The following is a 19,989-nucleotide window of genomic DNA, read 5'->3' as shown; positions in this document are numbered from 1 at the left end:
AAAATTATCATTAGATGAAGTTGCACAGTTGGACACATTTCAAAGTGCAACAATACGATTCTTTCTTGATGTATATGTGCTATTTCATCTAAAACTCTTGTTTCATTAAATTAAAGAGCATGGCTGACCGGCTAGGGCACAGCAAAGAAATTGATTAGTTCAGGCTTCACATCTTCAGTATATTCAAAGGCTTCCATTAAGCAAGTGTGTTTCAGTGCTGAATTCTGCTTTTGTAACTCTGAACTCTTTGATTTTTTTTGTCTGTAAAATCCATTGGATGTAAGAACATCGTATTTGGTAATGCAAAGTTATCACTGTGTCAAAGGTAGATGCTTTTTAGCTATAGAAAGTGCATTTGGTAATACATGTTTGCATTCAAAGTATTCATTCACATAAACACTCTGGCAGCATTCAGTATTTGGATGTATTGCTGAATTTTAGGAAAAAGCAACAACACGCCTTTCCTGGAGTCTCGCTCTTTATTTTGTTGCCTGTATTTCTTTTGAAACTACTCGTCTTGTGTTGATACAGATACTAAAGTTTTTCTTGGAAAAACAAAAATGTCTAAGCTGCTATTTGCTGACACCTTTTATTTAACAGAGGTCTAAATGCAGCCAGCTTGTTACAAATCATGGGCTTTGTGAGCTTAATTGGTAGTACTTTAACATTGTAACTGACATTAAATTATCTTCTGGTAGAGCAGAAGAAAATGTGTAATTTGGAGCAATGGATTGAAAACTGACTTCACTTTTTAAAGATTAAACCCCCTAAATTAAAGAGCCCTGGAGCTGAGGCCTCTGCTTTCGCCTTAATGTGTGTATTTACTATAATAGCTTTGTTTTCTTTTATTTTAGCATGCATCTTATAGGCAGGATGGTATTACCTGTGGCAGAGACTATATTTTAGGCTACAGTATAAATTGCCAACAAATCGCTTGCAAATTGGCAAGAAAATGTTTTAAGCCTTTTGTAGAAGTTTGCGTACTCTTTACATTGTATAAACCAATAAAGAAACCCATGTTTCAGTTTCACAGACTGAAACCAATCCATGCCCCAGCTAAGCAATCGCTTCTGAAAAATGTGAAGTTCTACTTCTCAAGTCTGTCCAAATCATCATCTTAAAAATTTGAAAAGTGGGGAGGAAACTCCCTGATCTTGAAACATGGACAGTATGTTCTTGGGCATTTGGTGGAGAGTAATCATAATTCTTATTAAAACTGGTGATGTGTAGCCCCTGGGGTGTAGCAAGGCTCAAATTGATGCTTTTTGCTGGCTGATCACCAGCATGGCCTAAGTGCTCATTATGTTGTAGAGAAGGCCTTCAGAGCTCTCATTACGTTTGACAGGAATTCTCTCTAGGGGGAAACTGGGCATTAGCTAGACTCCTGACAGGCTGAAATTATTCCTGCTTTATGGCTTATAACCAAATGCTTAGCAAGGCATCATCAGGGGACACAAAAGTTGTCACTTCTGACAACATCTTTTTTTATACATATATACTGAAAAATGCAGTGATGGGGAAAGTTTGTCACTAAGCTCTAATGTTAACGGGGCCTGCATCTAGTGTGTTTTTAAATGGTCCAGATATATTTTCCTCCATGCCTTCCTGTGTTAACAAAGCCTGAATATAGTAAAACACACACGTTATCCAGACTGTCAATTCAAGGAGAAAAGTTATTTATTGCATACATTTGTAGTTGCTTTTCAGTGTTGTCAGTCTTCTCCCAGGATGGATTTCAATGTCGTCATTCTGCTTGAGGAATAGCTTTGTTCCAATGTATGCCTCTGCAAATGGAAGAAGAGGGGAAGCAATATTCTGTGATTGCCCCCTAAACCCCTTCCGTGCTGTACCAGAGCGTTCCTCAGCCACCTAGAACACACTTTATGAGGAGCAGCAGCAGGAAGGAGGAATATGTGTAAATTCTCCCCCCTCCTCTTTAGCAGAGATTTCTGCAGGACCAGAAGCTGCAGACAGTAGCAGAAAGGATCCCACCTGTATAATTGATGGATTTTATAAACTGAGTCTTGACAATAAAAGTGTGGAGGCCAGTGGCCTGTATCCTGTTGCCCAGCTTCCGCCATGTCCCCTCTTAGAAGTCATGGGGAGCTGATATGGGCAGCCACTATTACATCCTCACTGTGTGATTCTTTCATGGTCCTTCCATGCTGCCCATTTCAAGGAGCAATGCTGGGATTTCTGTGTACACCTGGTATGTAGCTAGCTCCTGTTCTTACAAACGTCGTAAACTGCTTTAGCTAGGTTAGAGAAGTCAGCCCTCTACCTGTTACTCAGAAATGCCCCCCTCCTCTTGATTTCAGTGAGACTTGTTTCTCAGTGAGTGTGTGTAGGAATGCAGTCTCAATCTATTTTTCAGAGGTCTTTAAAAGATACTTCATTCAGGCATATTTTGCCTAGTAAAGCTAAACTGACACTGCACTTTAGCCTATAAAGGTAAAGGGACCCCTGACCATTAGGCCCAGTTGTGGCTGACTCTGGGGTTGCGGCGCTCATCTCGCTTTATTGACCGAGGGAGCCAGTGTACAGCTTCCAGGTCATGTGGCCAGCATGACTAAGCCACTTCTGGCGAACCAGAGCAGCGCCTATACAACCAGCTTAATACCATGAAACATCTTCCATCCCCGCATTGGCTTGGATCCTGAGCTCTTCTTTCATGAATCGGAATTTTTAGCTGGTACAAAGATAGCCAAAACATGCCATCTTCCAAGGAAACACCCTTTTTGCTATGTGGGATATTAGGACTAACCACCTGGCTGACTTTGAGTGTTTTGCGGTTAACTGCACACTTTTTCATATGCAGCAACTAGGTTTTTCCCTAGCTTGCGTTTGGAAATACTAAGCTTGTACTCCATCGAAACCTGATGTAGATCTTTCTAGGAAGCAAGCTGTAAAATGTATGAGTTTCATGCCAATAATTCATTTTTAAAAGAGTTGCTCATTATAGCAGTCAGGGTTAGCAGTGGTTACTGTGGTAAAGCTGGTGCCAAGTTGCAGAGTTTTCTTGACTATTATCAGCCACACAGGAAGCATTCTCTGTGTGTCATTCTCGCCAATCATGTCTGTTGGCCTTCAGAGTAAACCAGAAGGTAAACCTTCTCGTGTGTTAAAACCCAAATTGTTTAGGTGTAAGATTAAGCCTTTGTTCAGTGGCAGTCGGCCAAAGAAAGATTGATCACTGCTGAACCCACTGACAGACTATATAAACTACTACAGTGTTTGAGTTCCAGCCATCCTAAAACTGACAGGTGGGCCTTTGTCTGCTTTGGGTAGATTGCTATGATCTTTCTGACCTGCCTTCAGGCAAGCTTGTCACTCTGCCCTTCTATGTTTTCTCCCCCTTTTCTGTCTGGCTTGTTGCCTTCTCACTTCCAGATAATTGCAACTTCAAAAACGGTGCATACTGCTAACAGCACTATTCTTCTCCTTCGTTTAAGGAAGCACTCATAAAGCTCTCTGTATGCAAGACTCTTCCTGCAAAAAATCTCTTCCTGATTGCTCATTAAATCATCAGTAGTGGATGTTGACAATAGTGGGTTAAACAGAGTGACAATTTAAGCGGTGGCGGGCCTTGATTTCTCAAACTTCAGTGGCACTTTCTGCGGTGCCAAAATCTGCCCCCCACTTCTCGCCTTCCATTGGATATCTTAGTTGCAGCACCCCAGAAAATCTGCACCCAGTGTGGCTGCACCTTTTCCACTTCGCTAGATCTACCGTTCATTCAAGAGACTTCCTTGGTTCTCTACGCCTTTCTTAAGAGGCGTAGTAGTGTTCACCTAGTTCTCGCTGAGATAATGGAGGAAGGCTCACCTTCCTAGTAAACTAGATATCAGTAAATATATCGAGTTTTCTACATGCAGGAAATTTGTTCTGTAGGGAAGAGGATCAATCATGAGGATCCAGGCTCAGGCTATAATTAGAACATATTTAAAGATAATTTCTCCTTCCTTTGGCTGCTGCATTTTAATTGCTGTCATAAAATGTTGTCTGAATTTCTGCTGAATGCATTGATTCTCTATCTTTGTGGAATTAAGCTGAACATATTTTTTTAACACTGGTGTGCTGAAGAGCGCATCCCAGTCTAGTTTGGCTCAGGGATTTAGACAGGCATTTGGCCACAGAGCCAATGTTTCAGGGGGGAAATCCACATCTGGGAACTCCAATGGTGGGCAGAGGTGGTGCAGAGGAATATTGAAAAAAGAGCAAGGGTTAAAATCTTGCCCCTCAGCTGTTATTTCTCTGCAAATTAAAATTTCCAGCACCACCACTCTTCAGCTGCTCAGTCCTTAACAGGACTTTTCACACACCAGAAGATCTTGAAAAGTGAATCTCTTCTATTAAGCAATCCACTGCATATATTTTTTTTGGGGGGGGGGCACAGTAGAGGACAGCACTGCATTCCCCTTCCAAATGTTTGAGTTGGCTCTGAGGGGCGACCTTCTCTTGAAATGTGTGACAGTTGGATGTGCCTTTTGTAACCTCAGCAAGAGGTTTGGCTGGCAGTGTGTAAAGAGTTCTTACCTGCAGTCTTACTGTGGTTAATTGGGGCAATCTAAACAATTAAGACTGATTTGAAATGATGAAAAGTAGGACATGGCTGATCTGCCATGGGCCATGCTTCTGGAGCAGTGACACAAACCTCTGGCTAAGTGGCAGCTCTTATGTCGTAAGGCTTTAAAAAATGATTGGACAGAAAATCAAGCCACACTGGATTGTTTTTTGTTCCGTTTTCAGCCTTTTGATATCTTGGGTAAACAGTCGGTCAAAGCAGCTTATGGAATAAGGTGACCAGTCAGTGTATTGACAAGAACAGACACAATAGAAAACTGCATTAGGAGGCAAGCCATTGGGATTTGCAGTAAATATATTACTGAACACAAGTGAATTGCCAATACTGCTTGTTTAGCAGTTTGCAAGGGCAATGGCAGTATGGATTTTTGAATTAGAAGGGAAGGACTGTTCTTTCTCTGTGCTGGAACATCTAGTGGATGGCTGAGAAGAAAATTGATTTAGGGAACAAAATGCTGCAACCTCTGTTTTGTGCCATGTGAAAGGCTTCTATGGATTAGTGAGTGGAAACACAAAGGTAGCTTTCAGTTTAGTAGAAAGAGAGCAAAGCACAAGGGGTCTTTGTTTGCTGCCTGGTCAAGATGGCATTCAGTTAAGCCTAGGAGATGTGGGGGCAAGACATATACCCCTCCCAGCTATTACAAGGACTTCTTTAGCTTATTTGGCTTTCTTTGAAATTGCCTGAAATAAGCTGGTTGTGTGAATGAGCTTCAGTGAGCACTGTCACCAATCTGTTTGTGGTGACAAGTTCAGTTTCACATGGACAAGAGCAAAATTCCACACACTTCTTTTTTTATAAAAAAAGAAAATAATAACCCACAGTGGTTCTGTGAATAGGCTCCCAGAGTTATCCATGACATTGCTTCTCTTAGCCACCATGCACCATGCACCATGTAACTTGCAGCCCAGTCAAATACATGTTTACTTAAAAGTAAACCTCCCTGATTTTAGCACCGTTTTCATGCAAGCAGCTATATGCATATGGTAGCAGACTTAGGGTAACTTCATAGATGTTTGTTCTTTCAACAAGACATGATCTTTGCAGATCAGATGCAAGGCAGTGCCTTCATATTACTTTATATTACCCCAGTTTCAGAATTGTTAAGTGCAAGTACTTCACACATTCAGTAGAGTGTCAACTGAAGTCACTATGTATTGGCACTTAGATAACCATTTTAAGTAAACTATCTTATCAATGGAAGAATGTATTTTCGAACTATAGCCGATAAACTATTATTTCTTGTGCCACCCGACTAACATTATGTCATAAGGTTTTAATGGGCATCAGTTCTCTTCCGTCAGATGAATCAAATATGACTGGGGATGTGAACAGGGTCAGAAAGGAATGAAACCTTTAATTAAATTCTTTATATAATATTGTAGCATAGTGGATAGGCTGAAGGGCAGAGCACAGTTTAATGGCCCACCAACACCTTTAACAAATGTTACAAACATTGCTGCGCCAAGGTTTTGGGGTGCTTGAGGGCAAGGGACCTATCCTCTTTATTACTGTGTTTTGGCAGAGTGTGGGGTGTGTGATGCTGTGCTAGGGTAAAAAGGGGCTGACGGATTGTCACATCTCTGTAGGAGCTGCAAACTAGGGTGAGAATTTAGTTCCTCTGCCTTCAACACCAACCCCAGTGTGAATGGGTGACCATGTTAGACTTTCATTGATGATGGTGGAGTCCCAGATTAAATTTGGTTTCAATCTCTAAGCATCCAGGCTGCTAATGTTGTGCTGCGGTCTTTTGTATTCTTGGGATACAAGAATTCTTGGGATCAGTAACCTTTGAGAGTGTTTTGTGGGGGCTGGGGTAGGTTGATGGCGGTAATAGATGTAGAATTCATGTGGGTATTGAGTGAGTGGAAACCAACTTTATGGGTGTTGTTTTTTATGTGCTGTATTTAATTTTGTTTTTCTTTGTAAACTGCTTTGCAGTCTTATAGTATATTAATGAATGAAATGGGGGGGATAGTACTATTGTACATCAGTACCAGTCATGAGTATATAGTAAATTACACTTATAAGCTTACTTGGGAGAAAGGGGTACCATATGTGAAGATAAGTGAACTTAGACTTGCTTCATATGCCTGCACAGGTATTGTGTAAGTCATGTGACAACTTCAGAAATGTGTATAGAGGGAGAGAGAAAAACTCACAAATGTTGGGGATCCCCGGTTGGCCTGTTGAAGTGACAAAAGAGGCATGTGCCTGTCTGCATTTGCCACGTGTGACATTACCCATAGTTTCCTTTATGGAAGTGAAACTTATTTTTGGAAACTAACCTAGTGTAATTTAGCCCTCACAAAGAGTAGAACTCTCATGGCTTGAAAATAAATGAAAAGGTGAACAATTAACAGTACCACCCACAAGCCAGTTAGGAAAATTAAATCCACTGAATCAAATTGCTCTGGTTTTAACTGGATCAGAATAATGAACAAGGACAAGAGGAGCATAATACAATGGGCATCCCTTTTTGAGTTTGGCATCCACTCACATTAATGCTATCCAGACAAACACAAAGGCACATGCTAGTCAAAACGTGGTGATCTGAATTTCTATGCTGGGTGGGGGCTGATAATGCTATTTGCCGTCCTGTTATGTGAATGCAGTCATTACATTGGATGTCAGGAGGCTGGGAAAGTTTGAAGTGATGTGTTGCTGTTGCAAATGTATCTAGACAGCACCTGATCAAAGCTCATTTGAAATGGATATGTATTCCTGTTTATCAGTTGAGTTTAATCTGTTTGGAGTAAGTTTTCCCACCCCTTTCTGTTGATGATAATATTAATGGTGACAGCCCTGATAACTTGAAATGTAGTTGAAGGCCACCTTCTATGGCTTTTGTGTGTGTAATGGTTAATATGGCTGTAAATAGGAGATGAATGTGGCTACTTTTCTAAGTCTATTACTCAGGAGGCCTGTAAACTTGATTGGCTGTTACAATTCTAGCAGAATCATTCGATTTGAGAGCAATAGAGAGATAAGATATCCAATTACCCAAATGATTTGCAGGGCTAGCCAATGTTGTCATGGCGACGTGAGTTGGAACAAATTAAATTTTAAGCAATAAAAATAATCTTAAAGCACGTCTGGGAACAAGAACATTTGGCAGTGGCACTTACCTGAATTGAATCTTAGTTTGACATGCTGTTGTTTGACATTGATATACTGTGGGGGCTTAAACTTCTTGAAATGGCACATTGCCTCTTAATGTGTTGCTGTCACTGCCAAAATAAGAGACTAGCATATTTTAGCAGGATTTTTTCCCCTTAAAGGAGGCTAATAATGCATGTGTATTGGAGGGAGGGGGAATTAAGTAATGGTTGCATATGGCAGGATATTTAGGGAACTAGCAAGTTCAAATGTCTGAATACTCAATTTCTAACTATGAAACAACTTTGCCTACAGGTCCTGAAAAGTAAATGGGCTACAGATACTACCAGCATGTTCAGCATTTCACTGTGACTATAACTCTTTGGCTGTGCACATGTTGACTGCTTTTGTTTGACTTGAAGATACTTCTGAACATAGGAAACCTATAAAACAAACTGGCTTGGCTCAAGTGAGCACAGTGCATGAGAGTAAGGCATGATGCCCCTTTGCCTTGGGAGGTTGCTACTGCTTCCTGTCTTGCCTTAAAGCCTCACCCTTGCCTTCTGGAGCCAGTCTTAGTGGGAACTTGCATATACAGGAATTGGCTATTTATTCCTCTCCCAACCCAGCAACTGGAAACACTCCTCACTTGGTATCTTTTGCTCCAAATCATTGTGTCTCAACATTTTTTTTAAGTTCAGAAAAGAGACTTTGAAAAATGGGAGTATTTCAGATAATAAAGAACAGCAATCGAAGTGTGTTCCAATTGCACAAAAGGCTCCCGTTTCCTTATTAATGTTCTATCAGGCTGAATCCTGGCTTGCAATGCTTTTTTAAAAAAAAAAAAAAAAAATCTAAGAACACCCTATAAAGAGCTTTTATCCTCATGTCTGTTAGACAGATGGAGACTAAAATTGGTCTGAGGTCAAGCCATTTGCTGCATACTCGCAGCCTTCGATTTTCCTCACCACAGATCATCTCAAATGATTCAGTAATGACCAAAAGTGCAGCCTTGACCTTTATTCCCTGGTGGATTACTGTTACACAGTGTAAATGGCAAGAAGAACATTTTGTTCATTCAGATGGAGTTTTCATGTCTATTTTGCCGGGTCTTCTATAGCACAAGCAGAGCATTAAGTCCAGTTGGTTGCTGGTTCTGTGGCAAGCCTGAATGTATCATTTCAATTAGGTGATAATAGTGTCCTTTTAATGATGATTTCTTTTTCCAATACCCTAGAGGGTCATACTGTATTTTTAAAATGATTGCTTTTATATGTACTTCTAGTAAAGAATTAACTCTTATGTTGGTGAACATTGGGGTTCTAATTGTCATTATTAAGTGTCGCTAAAATATTTCTGAATGTGTTCTATTGCCTTTTTTTCTTATAGTTTTTCTTCTAAGTGTTTTCTAAGATGTAATTCCAGCTATACATTACTTGCATGCAAGACACAATCAAGTACAGCCCAGAATGAGGTGGCACTTTTAGCCCTGCCCTTATGCCAGGAGATCTTTCACAACTGTGCATTACATGATTGCAACCAAGTGATACAGTCACGCGGAGCCTTTGAATGCCAGTGGGAGCTACCACATTGGGCTCTATATAGGCCACTGCATACTATGCATGGTTGATTGTTGGGTGTGTGTTTTTATTTTTAAAAAACCACCTGGTGTCAGAGGTGTGATTTAAACATAGGACTGCTCCAGTCTGGACCCTTGTTATGCCTTCACATGAGTAAGATATACATAGAGCTTCTGTTTTCAGCAGATGCACTATTTAGCAACTGGATTTGTTTGGAGATTATAAAGATTCTTATAGGAGTTAAAAGACTGCTTCCTGGATAAGCAGATGAGGTTTAGCCTTGTGGCAAGTGCTAGATTGTGGGGTGTTTTGTTTTTGTTTTTGTTTGTTCAAGGATGGTCAGAAGTCTTACCACATGTTGTGGTGAGTCAGATAAAATGTTCATAGAATCATAGAGTTGGAAGAGACCACAAGGGTCATCGAGTCCAACCCCCTGCCAAGCAGGAAACACCATCAGAGCACTCCTGACATATGGTTGTCAAGCCTCTGCTTAAAGACCTCCAAAGAAGGAGACTCCACCACACTCCTTGGCAGCAAATTCCACTGTCGAACAGCTCTTACTGTCAGGAAGTTCTTCCTAATGTTTAGGTGGAATCTTCTTTCTTGTAGTTTGGATCCATTGCTCCGTGTCCGCTTCTCTGGAGCAACAGAAACTAGTTGATATCCCCATGAGTAAGACCTGATAAATGGCTGCAGCTGATTAATCTTATAAAATTAAGTAAAGCACAATGGTTGTGGAGCAGAAGTAAATAATTAGACTTGGTTGTTGGTTTGCATCTGTCTTTCTTGGGAGATAATGGAGGAGCGTGCCTTTGGGGGTGAAGTCAAGTTGTTGGAAGGTTGCAGCACCTGTTGTAGACACCAGTATGGGAGAGACATGTTTTGTTGCAGCTGGGGAAGATGGTGTCCATGGCAGTTCTTCTCTCTGCATTCCTCCTCTGGCCACTGCTGTGGCTGCATGACCTGACTGTCTCCAGGCACTGCGGTCGTCTGACAGGGATTCCCACACAGCAGTGTTGATGTTGCCAACCTTCACATCATGTTTGCAGACATCTTTGTAATACATAGTTAGTCTGCCAGTGGGACTGGTACTTGAAGCCAGCTCCGTGTAGAGCATGTCCTTGGAGATTCTGCCATCTTCCATTCTGTGTACATGACCAAGCCAGCAGAGATGTTGGCTTGGCAATTAGACTAGATGTTATTAAATTCTCTCTCTCTCTTTGCATTTGGTGCTTTTGCTGATGTGCCAAAATGTGGAAGGAAAAGGTTATGAAGTTTTGAGGCAGCTTTGAACTTGAAAGACGCAGAGGTAACAGGAAGTGTGACTTGCACGTTTCTTCAGTGGTTGCTTCCCCTCAGATGATATGCAAAACTTACTCCCATATACTTTCAGTACATTGCTTAGTTGTGTGCCACCCCCTTGATGCTGCCTGCTTCAGTTCCTCCCCTCCCTACTTTCGTGTATAAATGTAAATTGGTCCCAAATGAGCAATTTGATAGGTGATCACCATGGGCCAGCACTGCTTCTAATCCAAGGCAAACTCCAGTTTGGGTTTTGGAGCCAAAAGATTGCGCAACAGATCCCACAGCTACAGTGGCGTAGCGTAGGGGGTGCAGGGCCGCACCGGGCGCAACATCTGGGGGTTAGGGTTAGGGGGTGCAAATCCACGGGTTAGGGGGCGCAAATTACTTGCCTTGCCCTGGGTGCTGACAACCCACGCTACGCCACTGCACAGCTAGATTGACCTCTTGGAAATTGCTTCCCAAGTTCCCAAGTTTAGGTTTGTTTTCAAATGATTTCAGCATACAGAGGTGCCGAGTTGTGCCTCATATATTTTTTTTTGGGGGGGGGGGGGAATTATGTCACCCATGTGTGTGTGATGCTGATGCCTGTGCCTTCCAAGTCTACAATTCTATGATTCTGTGACTTTTGCACACCCTTGCCAGTAGGTGTGAAAAACAACCCAAAGGGATGTGTGAGGAAATATTTGCAAAATGTGCCATGCACACTGTTGTTTATAAATAGCTAACAGCCACGCTGATCTGAAGTTCTCTCCAAGGTAGTTGAGCAATTACAAGCAAAGTGTTGTGTTCAAGGAGGACAGAGTGCATGAAGGAAATGTTTTTCGCCTCATGAGAAGCGGCTGTCAGATGTTACATTGTAATTATGCAACAAAGATTTTATTAAGATGTTTTAGAAATTTCATACTTTCATAAGACCTATGCATGCATGCTCCATAATATACACATTTTGCTTCTTCACTAGCTGGGGATGAGAGTTCGATGATTTTAAGGTGGGCGGAAGGTAGATCAGGATCTACAGTCATACCTGGGAAGTGGAACGGAATCCATTCCGGAAGTCTGTTTGACTTCCGAAACGTTCGGAAACCAAGGCACGGCTTTCAATTGGTTTCCGATTGCACAGGCATGCCAGAAATAGCAGAAACCACGCCGGATGTTTGGCTTTCCCAAAAAAGTTTGAAAACTGGAACACTCACTTCCGGTTTTAGATCGTTCGGGAGCTGGAACGTTTGCCTCTCAAGGCGTTCGGGATCCGAGGTACAACTGTACTGATAGATCTCTGAGCTGTTTCCAGGAAATCTTCAAATTTTTGCTCCTAATTGTTTAATAATGACAAAAAAATGATTCCCCAACCCACCTGCTTCCTGAATCTAGTTAAAAACAAGCTAGATCCCACAAACTTGAAATCTGCACACCACTCATTTAAGTTAGAACTTCAAGATAGCTTTTATCACCTTGAGAAGAGAGGAAAACATAAATTCATGAGTGAAGTTGGGTGAATGGGACTAGATTTTGTCACCCACATGCCTGTTCTGGCCGAGAGAATAAGTTTTATTGTGTCCCTACCCCCTCTTGTCTTCTAAAAACATATTTTGCTGCTTACTTCAGGATAACCAGCTGGAGGTAAAAGAGCTTTTAATGGTGAGCTGCTTAATCACCATAATTGAGTTGCATTTTATGACAGTGAGAAAATCCAGTTCTCTCTGCATCCCTCCATTTCCTGTCCAGGCAGAATGTCTCCCACGTTTCAGGAAGTGCAGCCTGTTTTCCTTTGGACTTCTTTTTATCACTTTAGGGCTTGGCTGTCTAGGCAAAGAAAGTCCTCCTTCGTTGAGAGTTTACAATGATAAAATTATGGAGATTGGCGCGTATGTTGATGAGAAGCTGTTTGCGATAGGAAAACATCCTGATTTTGGCATTAAAACCCCCCAGAATCGAGGGTGAGACTTCTCAGCTGTTTGTCTTGGATTTGTTGTTTGTTGCTGCTAATGTACCACAGGGATCATTGGTTACGAAGAACATCTGTGATTCGTTTTTCAATATTTAAGAATCTGTTGTCAAACGAGAATCAAATTTTGCCAATCTTCTTCACATGCAAGATCATGGTTGGTCTGTGCATGTAGCAGAATGAAGTACCACTGTTGAATGTGTTTGGAGTTCCCCGCTAGCACAGCAGGCAGAGGGTTGGTTTGGTGTTCAAACATGGCCCTCCAAACTTTTATGCTGGGTCCTTGGGACTCTCCCGCAAGCCATAACCTGGCTGGAGTATATCCTTGAACTGTGATAATGCTTCTTCCTTTGCCTGGTAGGAGTCTGGGGGTATGTTCATAGAAACCTCTTGCATTTGTTGCATGACTGGAGTGTAACGGACAGTACGGAACTATCCAATGCTTTGCCAACTTTTGCATTTGGTCCCACTTACCACTGCTGTAGGGACGCGGGTGGCGCTGTGGGTAAAAGCCTCAGTGCCTAGGGCTTGCCGATTGAAAGGTCGGCGGTTCGAATCCCCACGGCGGGGTGCGCTCCCGTTGTTCGGTCCCAGCGCCTGCCAACCTAGCAGTTCGAAAGCACTCCTGGGTGCAAGTAGATAAATAGGGACCGCTTACTAGCGGGAAGGTAAACGGTGTTTCCGTGTGCGGCTCTGGCTCACCAGAGCAGCGATGTCACGCTGGCCACGTGACCCGGAAGTGTCTCCGGGCAGCGCTGGCCCCCGGCCTCTTGAGTGAGATGGGCGCACAACCCTAGAGTCTGTCAAGACTGGCCCGTACGGGCAGGGGTACCTTTTTACCACTGCTGTGGGCTGAAAGGGGTTCTTCACCTAGGTTTAGAAGGTCATTCTCTTTTACATGGGCTGTTTTTGTGGGGGGGGGGACATTTTAAACTGGGGTGCATTAAAAAGAAGGCTCCTTGGCCTGTTTGTGCAGTGCCACCTCAGGACTCTGCTACCTCATTCTGCTGATGGCAAGCTTCATTGTTAAGCAAAGGACTGGATTTGTGTGTGTATGCTTCCCAACAGCAGTTGTAGGAAGCCAGCCAAGAGAGCACATGCACCCTCCCTCAGTGGCGTAGCGTGGGTTGTCAGCACCCGGGGCAAGGCAAGTAATTTGCGCCCCCCCCCCGCTGCACTGTCCCTCCCCCAGATAGTCCCTCGCTCTCTCTCCGCACCGCACGCCTGGCACCCCCTCCCTCCACAGTGGGCGGCGACCCGGCGGCTCGGATCGGATTTGCACAGCCAACACTGCAGTGAGAGAGAGAGAGTGAGCCAGGTAGGGGCAGAGAGCTGCGAGTGCGCCCCCCCAGATGTTGCGCCCGGTGCGGCCGGCCCCCCTGCACCCCCCACGCTACGCCACTGCCCTCCCTCTCTTCTGAGCTCTTAACTCCTCCACTTGTCAGGCGAGGAGCAAGGGTGGTCCAGTGCCAGCACTGGGCTTTGAGGGTAAAATAAAATAAAATATAAATAGCACCAGGTGCCAAGTGACTCCTCCCTCTCTAGCACTGTTGGACAAGTGTCTTCTTGCATTCATGGTCATTTCACACTTAAGACGGCAACACACACAAAAGGCCCAGGCAAAGGTTTGCATCTCAGAGGGCATCAATATAATTCCCGAGTGCTGAAAATACTCTGAGAAAGTGCTACAAGTTTCTCCATGGGATCTTACATTGTGCAGAAATACTATAGATAATTAACCAAAGTTTCCAGTTTGAACTTGGAAACGCGTTAACTTTACACATAGTTTAAATATCCACTAACGAAAAACCAGTGACCTATAGAAACTTAGAAATTTAGGGAAGGGTTTGTTTAAAAAGGGTATCACACATTTTATCACGCATTAGTAATCTGGTTAAATGTATTTGTTTCCTGCTGCAGAGCGTGTAGGAAAAATTGGGTGCAAATTCAATAATGGCCATTTTTGAGCTTATTTAAAAGCTGTTCTAAGTTGTGTGGGTAGGTGGTGGGGAGGAGCACTCAAGAACTAACATTTGACATAAGACAAGTACTGGTACTCGCAGCTAGCTACATTTGAGGTCAAAACACTTTTCATTTAATAAGAAGAACTTGCAGACACAGACTGACAAGTGACAAAACGACTGCAGTCTTAACTGCATATTGCACAATGCAGCTGAATTCCTTCATGTTGATTTTCCTGATGCTTCAAAAAGGAGGGCAGCACTTGAGTCTGGGGGCCTGGCAAACCTGTCATTTGCAAATAAATCAAAAGGCCATCATTGCTGATAGCAAGGTCTAATGACTGCAGTTTCTGTGTACTCTTTGATAGGCCCCACACTCAAGCCTGCTATTAAAAATGAATGCATTCAAGAGGCCTTGCATTAAGAACATAAACAATTAAGGGCACTTGAGCTGCTCCACAGAAAGCTGCTGCCATACAAATGCGAGCGAGGGCTTTCATGTGCGGCACCGACCTCTGCAATCTGCTTTGCTAGGGAGCCAAGAGACCGTGGGCAATTAGTGTTGATGTATCTGCAAGGCCTTCCTTCTTTAATCCCTCATTGTTTTAACTGTCCTCTATATTTGCAGATCAGAAATCAAACGATAAGCTGTGTCAAACTGGTGACAGCTCTGAAGTCATGAATACTACATGAACTTTAGAGTCTGTGACAGGCCTTCCAGAGATTTAATACCATATATATTTTATAGCCCACCTCTGAAATATGGCTTATATTTTGATTGGCTGACTGGTTTTGGTTTGCTCCATCCTTTTTATTGTTCTTTTTAAAAAGTTGAATTCTGACTTCAGAGTATTTGTGGAACATGGGTTTTTTGGGTTTTTTTAATTGATGTGAGCTTGTGGGTTGTGTGTCGAATTAAAGTCTGAAGTAGTTTGGCTTTCTGGTGAAGTTAACTGAACTAGCACCCGTTAGATGGTAGGCAGAGCATAGGATGCTTAAAAGTTTCCTTTTAAGTACAGTGGTACCTCTAGTTATGGACTCAATCCGTTCGGGGGTGCTGTTCGCACCCCAAAACGTCTGCAACTAGAGTGCCGCTCCTGCGCACGTGCAGAGTGCGATAGAGTGCTTCTGCACACGCAGCAAAACCTGGAAGTCTACACTTCTGGGTTTGCCACGTTCCCAAATCGAAAAAATGCAACAGGAACCTAACACAACATGAGGTATGACTATATGCTAATGGAACACTGCAGATGAAGACAGTAGCATAGAAATGAGAAGAGTATCCAGTTGTTTCCACTAAACAGGAACACAATACAAGAATACACTCCTACTTGAATCTAGGTAGGATTGTGGCTTCCAGTTGGTGGCAGGAGCACGTCTGAGCACACAATCTCCTTCTTCTGGTGGCTTTCTGGAAGTGGTCATACCCAGCTTATTTCTCGCCTCATGGAGGCCTTCAGTAAACTGAGGAACATCAATGCCACTGGTTCCTCAGAATAGCCTCAAGCAAATGAGGAAAGTTGAAGTATGATATGGTAGGCCTCACATCATATGCTATAAAGCAGGATGGCCAGTCCATAGCCTCCAATTCTTCTAACCTAAATTTGGGGCACACACTCCCCCCGGCCTGCAGCTGGCCATCTGCTCAAGCCAACTTTCGCCTCCCCATGTGACCTTACCACCACCACCACCAGAGCAGCGCACGGAAACGCTGTTTACCTTCCTGCCGGTGTGGTACCTATTTATCTACTTGCTCTTTTTGGCATGCTTTCAAACTGCTGGGCTGGCAGGAGCTGGGACTGAGCAACAGGAGCTCACCCTGTCATGGGGATTTGAACCGCCAACCTTCTGATCGGCAAGCCCAAGAGGCTCAGTGGTTTAGACCATGGCGCCACCCGCATCTCTTAGCAGCATCTTTTAGGAGGGATTAAAAGCTGGCAGAACACAACCTCATTATCTGGGTCATCCCTCATTACTCAAAAGTCATAACTGTGAAGACAAGATTGTTAGCAACCTTGAATGGTATAGTAAATAAGGAATGGTCTAATTTTTCAAAATAAATAAAATGAAGTGCAGAAATTATGCAAAGGGGGTCACAGAGAGGCATTTGTGTGTGTGTAAAATCTCTTCCCTCCAATAAAGTTTAGCATGGTGACATAAGAATGTACATCAGAGTTCTGTGCTTAACTTGGAATAAAAGTAACATTTTTTTACTAGCCTTGTTGGTACCTTTGTGCACGTACAAATGTTGTGGGGTAAATATTACTGTTCCTTGGTGTGTTCACTCAAGGTTTTCCATCTCTTTAGTTTAAATTGTGATAAACTCTGATACATACGGATGGCATCTATGTTAAATATTTAGAAGTGATTCAGACATAGAGGTGTGAAGGCCTGGGAGAAGTGTGCAGTTATCCAACCTAGATAATTTTTAATCCAGGTGAATATTGTGTATCTTTGAATTCCAAGTGAGCTAGGTTTCTGTTTCTCCAAAGAGACCCTCTGCATTGTTGTCATTCACTCTTCCCCATTCTCAAGGAATCATCTGTATCCTACACCCCTCTGCTTTATCTTAACCAGAGTTGAGGTGTTGAACTGAACTAGCAATTTCCCTGAACTGAGAATTTGAGTACAACCTAGCCTCAGACTAAGCCAAAAACAATTCCCATACATTTCAGCCATAATTTCATAGGAGCATAGGAAGCTGCCTTTGCACTAAGTCATACTTTTGCTCCATCTATCTCAGAAATCAGCCCTGTCTGGCTGTGGTTTTCCAGGACGTAGTGGCAAGGGACGTTCTCAGCAGTCTCTGGACATGCTGGGGATTGTACCTGGAACTTTCTGTGTACAAAGTAGATGTTCTTTATCGGGGTGGCCAACTCCCAAGAGACTGTGATCTACTTACAGAGTTCAGGTCAAAGTTGTTGAGATTTTTTAGGAAGGAGGAAGGTTCATTGGGGGGGGGTTCGGGTCAAAGCTGATGAGTTTTTTCAGGGAGAAGGTAAAATGTTGAGCTTTTTTTTAGGGGAGCCACAGCTGTTCATCTTCTTTGGGGGGAGCCAGTGATCTACTGGTAGATCATGATCTATCTGTTGGACATGCCTACTCTATATAACTGAGTTATAGAACTGACCATTCCACTTAGACTAGCTTCTTTCCATGTTAATCTAAAGTCTAATCTAGTACCTTCTAGGTCATGATGGTGCTTGATTTCAGATAAGGAAACCCCTCCTATGGATAAGAGTTTATTGGAAAATAGTGCTTAATTCATAAAGATACTTGTTAGTAAAATCTTGTTCTTTCCTTAAGTTATCTAGACTTTGATCAGATGGTCGCCTCAACCACCACCCTAGTATTTTGAAGATGCTATTGTGGCAAATGTTTTCATATCCTATTCTGTGTGGCCAATAACATGGAAGAACAATGGATTTGTCCGTCTAAAGGGATTTAGCTCATGCTGGATTTTAACCAATGCTTTACTTGCTAATGAGCTACTTATGAAGAACAGATTTGTGCTCTAATATATGTAGATATGAGGTACTGGAGGCATTAACAGATGTCCTTCAACAGACTGAAACCTGCTCTGATTAATCACATACACTCTAGACTCCACCTAATGCTGGCCTACTTTAAATGTTCCTAATATTTGTACTTAATATGATTTTTGTAAATGAACTAATATATAATGGCATGTTTTAATCTAAATATTTACTTTTCTCTATAGACAGAAATTGCCAAGAGATTGAATACAATCTGTGCACAAGTCATCCCATTTTTGTCTCAAGAAGTAAGTAAAATTGTTCAGCTGTTAAAAAGTGAAATTATGTTGCATCTTTGTTTTTAAATTAGCTAGTTTTTAAGATGTTAATTTTATCAAAATTCACAAAAGTGAGGAACATCTGTTGTAGCTGAAGAACGCAAGCCCCCTGTTAATTTGGAATAGCAGATGAGAGAAGAGGCACACCAACTATATAACTGGTGAAATAGCTCAGTCACAAAATTATTCTTTCTAAGGCAGCTAACCATTTGCTAATTTCTGTGTAAATAAAAATGTTGGCGTTTAATGATAGCACGCTATACAATTTGAGTGGCATTTGTGAAATACAGTTCCTAGAAAAGTCTAATTATTATTATTATAGAAAGAGAATTCTGATACTATATTCATGCATAATTATAATGGAGACACAAAAGAGGTATGACCTTGTTTCTGGAAAGTTTGTTGAATTGTCATGGAAAACCCCTTTTTACTTTGCATGTAGGATTGTGCTACCTGACATAGTGGAGACCATAGAGGCTGGAATTGTTCAATCCTATTCTCTTTTGACTGGTGGGCAGGAATGTAGTAGTTATGCTTGGGCACTGGACACTAGTCTAGTGCTGCAGGCTCTGTTGTTGAGCAAACAGTTGCTGCTGCTGTTCCTGAATACAGCTTGTAGATTACAACCATCTTGTCACCAAATATTTCTGAAACCACACAATTATAATGTGTATGTGATTAAAGATGTAGCATCCTAGAAGAGTTTATCAAAGTTGGTCGAAAGGTTCTTCCTCTCCTTGGCTGAGTTTGCACGTCACAGTAAGCCTGGGTTGCTAGCTTATTGTGGTGTATTTGGGAATGAGCATTATGCTGCCTGATTACTCCCACTTTACTCCTTCTCTGGCACGAATGGGAGAAACTAACCAGGAAGCTGCAATTAAGTGTGCCTCTCTGTGACATCTGGATGTAGGATGCTGGCTTGTTGCGCCCTGACAAGCCAGGATTGCTTGCCAACCTTAAACGTGGTTTTTGTTGCCTTATGAGGCCAAGCTTAACTGCAGTTTCCTGGCTTGTGAAGCAAGAGTATGAATTAAGGCACCACTTGTTCCTGGAAAACCAGGAACCTAGGCTCATTGTGACATGTGAATTTGGCTTCTTGACCATTTATTTATTTATGGTGAACAGAGGGTATATGAAAACTGTCGGTCTCACTTATTGAAGAGTTGTAATAAGAAACCCCCCTGATTTTAAGAAAAATCAAGACATGTGCTTGCCTTTTCAAGTCTCATCCTTTCCTCTTTCTGCACAGACTGCCCATATATACTAGCTTGCAGGGTGGCTTGGAAATACTCTGCCCCTTGATAAAATGCCACTTGGTTCCAGCTTAGTTCAGTTAGGTTGGTTCTAACAATGGGAATGCTATGTTTGTCTTTCCAGCATCAGCAACAAGTTGCTCAAGCAGTAGAACGTGCCAAACAAGTGACCATGGCTGAGCTGAATGCCATCATCGGGGTACGTGGCCTGCCAGGTCTACCTCCTACAGTGTGTATAACCAGCTTTCCTTTCTTATTGCATTGGTAGTTTTTGATGTGTTAAATGTTTGATTTGTAATAGTTTTGATACTTAATGCTAGTTCTTCAGCATTATTTGTCTTGGCACCTTTATCTCTTCACAATCTGGTAGAATTGCTGAAAGCATAATATTGCCTGCCTGGTCCTATGTATTTTGCCCCATATTTCTAGATTTCTGCTATTGCTCTGTCT

General features: G+C 42.4%; 1 protein-coding gene and 1 long non-coding RNA gene across 3 annotated transcripts in view; both read left to right on the top strand.

Annotated features, from left to right (window-relative positions):
• LOC310659703 (transducin-like enhancer protein 1) overlaps positions 1-19,989 on the top strand; it is a 74,807-nt gene that overhangs the window by 5,158 nt on the left and 49,660 nt on the right. The window contains exons 5-6 of one of the 2 annotated variants that reach the window (XM_083403427.1): positions 18,194-18,256; positions 19,664-19,738. In XM_083403427.1, the coding sequence (XP_083259553.1) occupies positions 18,194-18,256; positions 19,664-19,738 (138 nt within the window). Of the gene's footprint in view, positions 1-18,193; positions 18,257-19,663; positions 19,769-19,989 lie in introns of both variants that reach the window. The other variant, XM_083403426.1, reaches the window with a different exon arrangement.
• LOC310659791 lies at positions 179-12,919 on the top strand. Its single transcript, XR_014503010.1, has 3 exons — positions 179-9,657; positions 9,912-10,855; positions 11,002-12,919. It is a non-coding gene; the product is annotated as an uncharacterized lncRNA (long non-coding RNA).

The sequence above is a fragment of the Podarcis tiliguerta genome (assembly GCF_965153285.1).
Source record: "Podarcis tiliguerta genome assembly, chromosome: 11".
NCBI classification, from domain to species: domain Eukaryota; kingdom Metazoa; phylum Chordata; class Lepidosauria; order Squamata; family Lacertidae; genus Podarcis; species Podarcis tiliguerta.
Note: the sequence above shows the minus strand (reverse complement) of the source record. Positions and strands in the feature narration are given on the sequence as shown.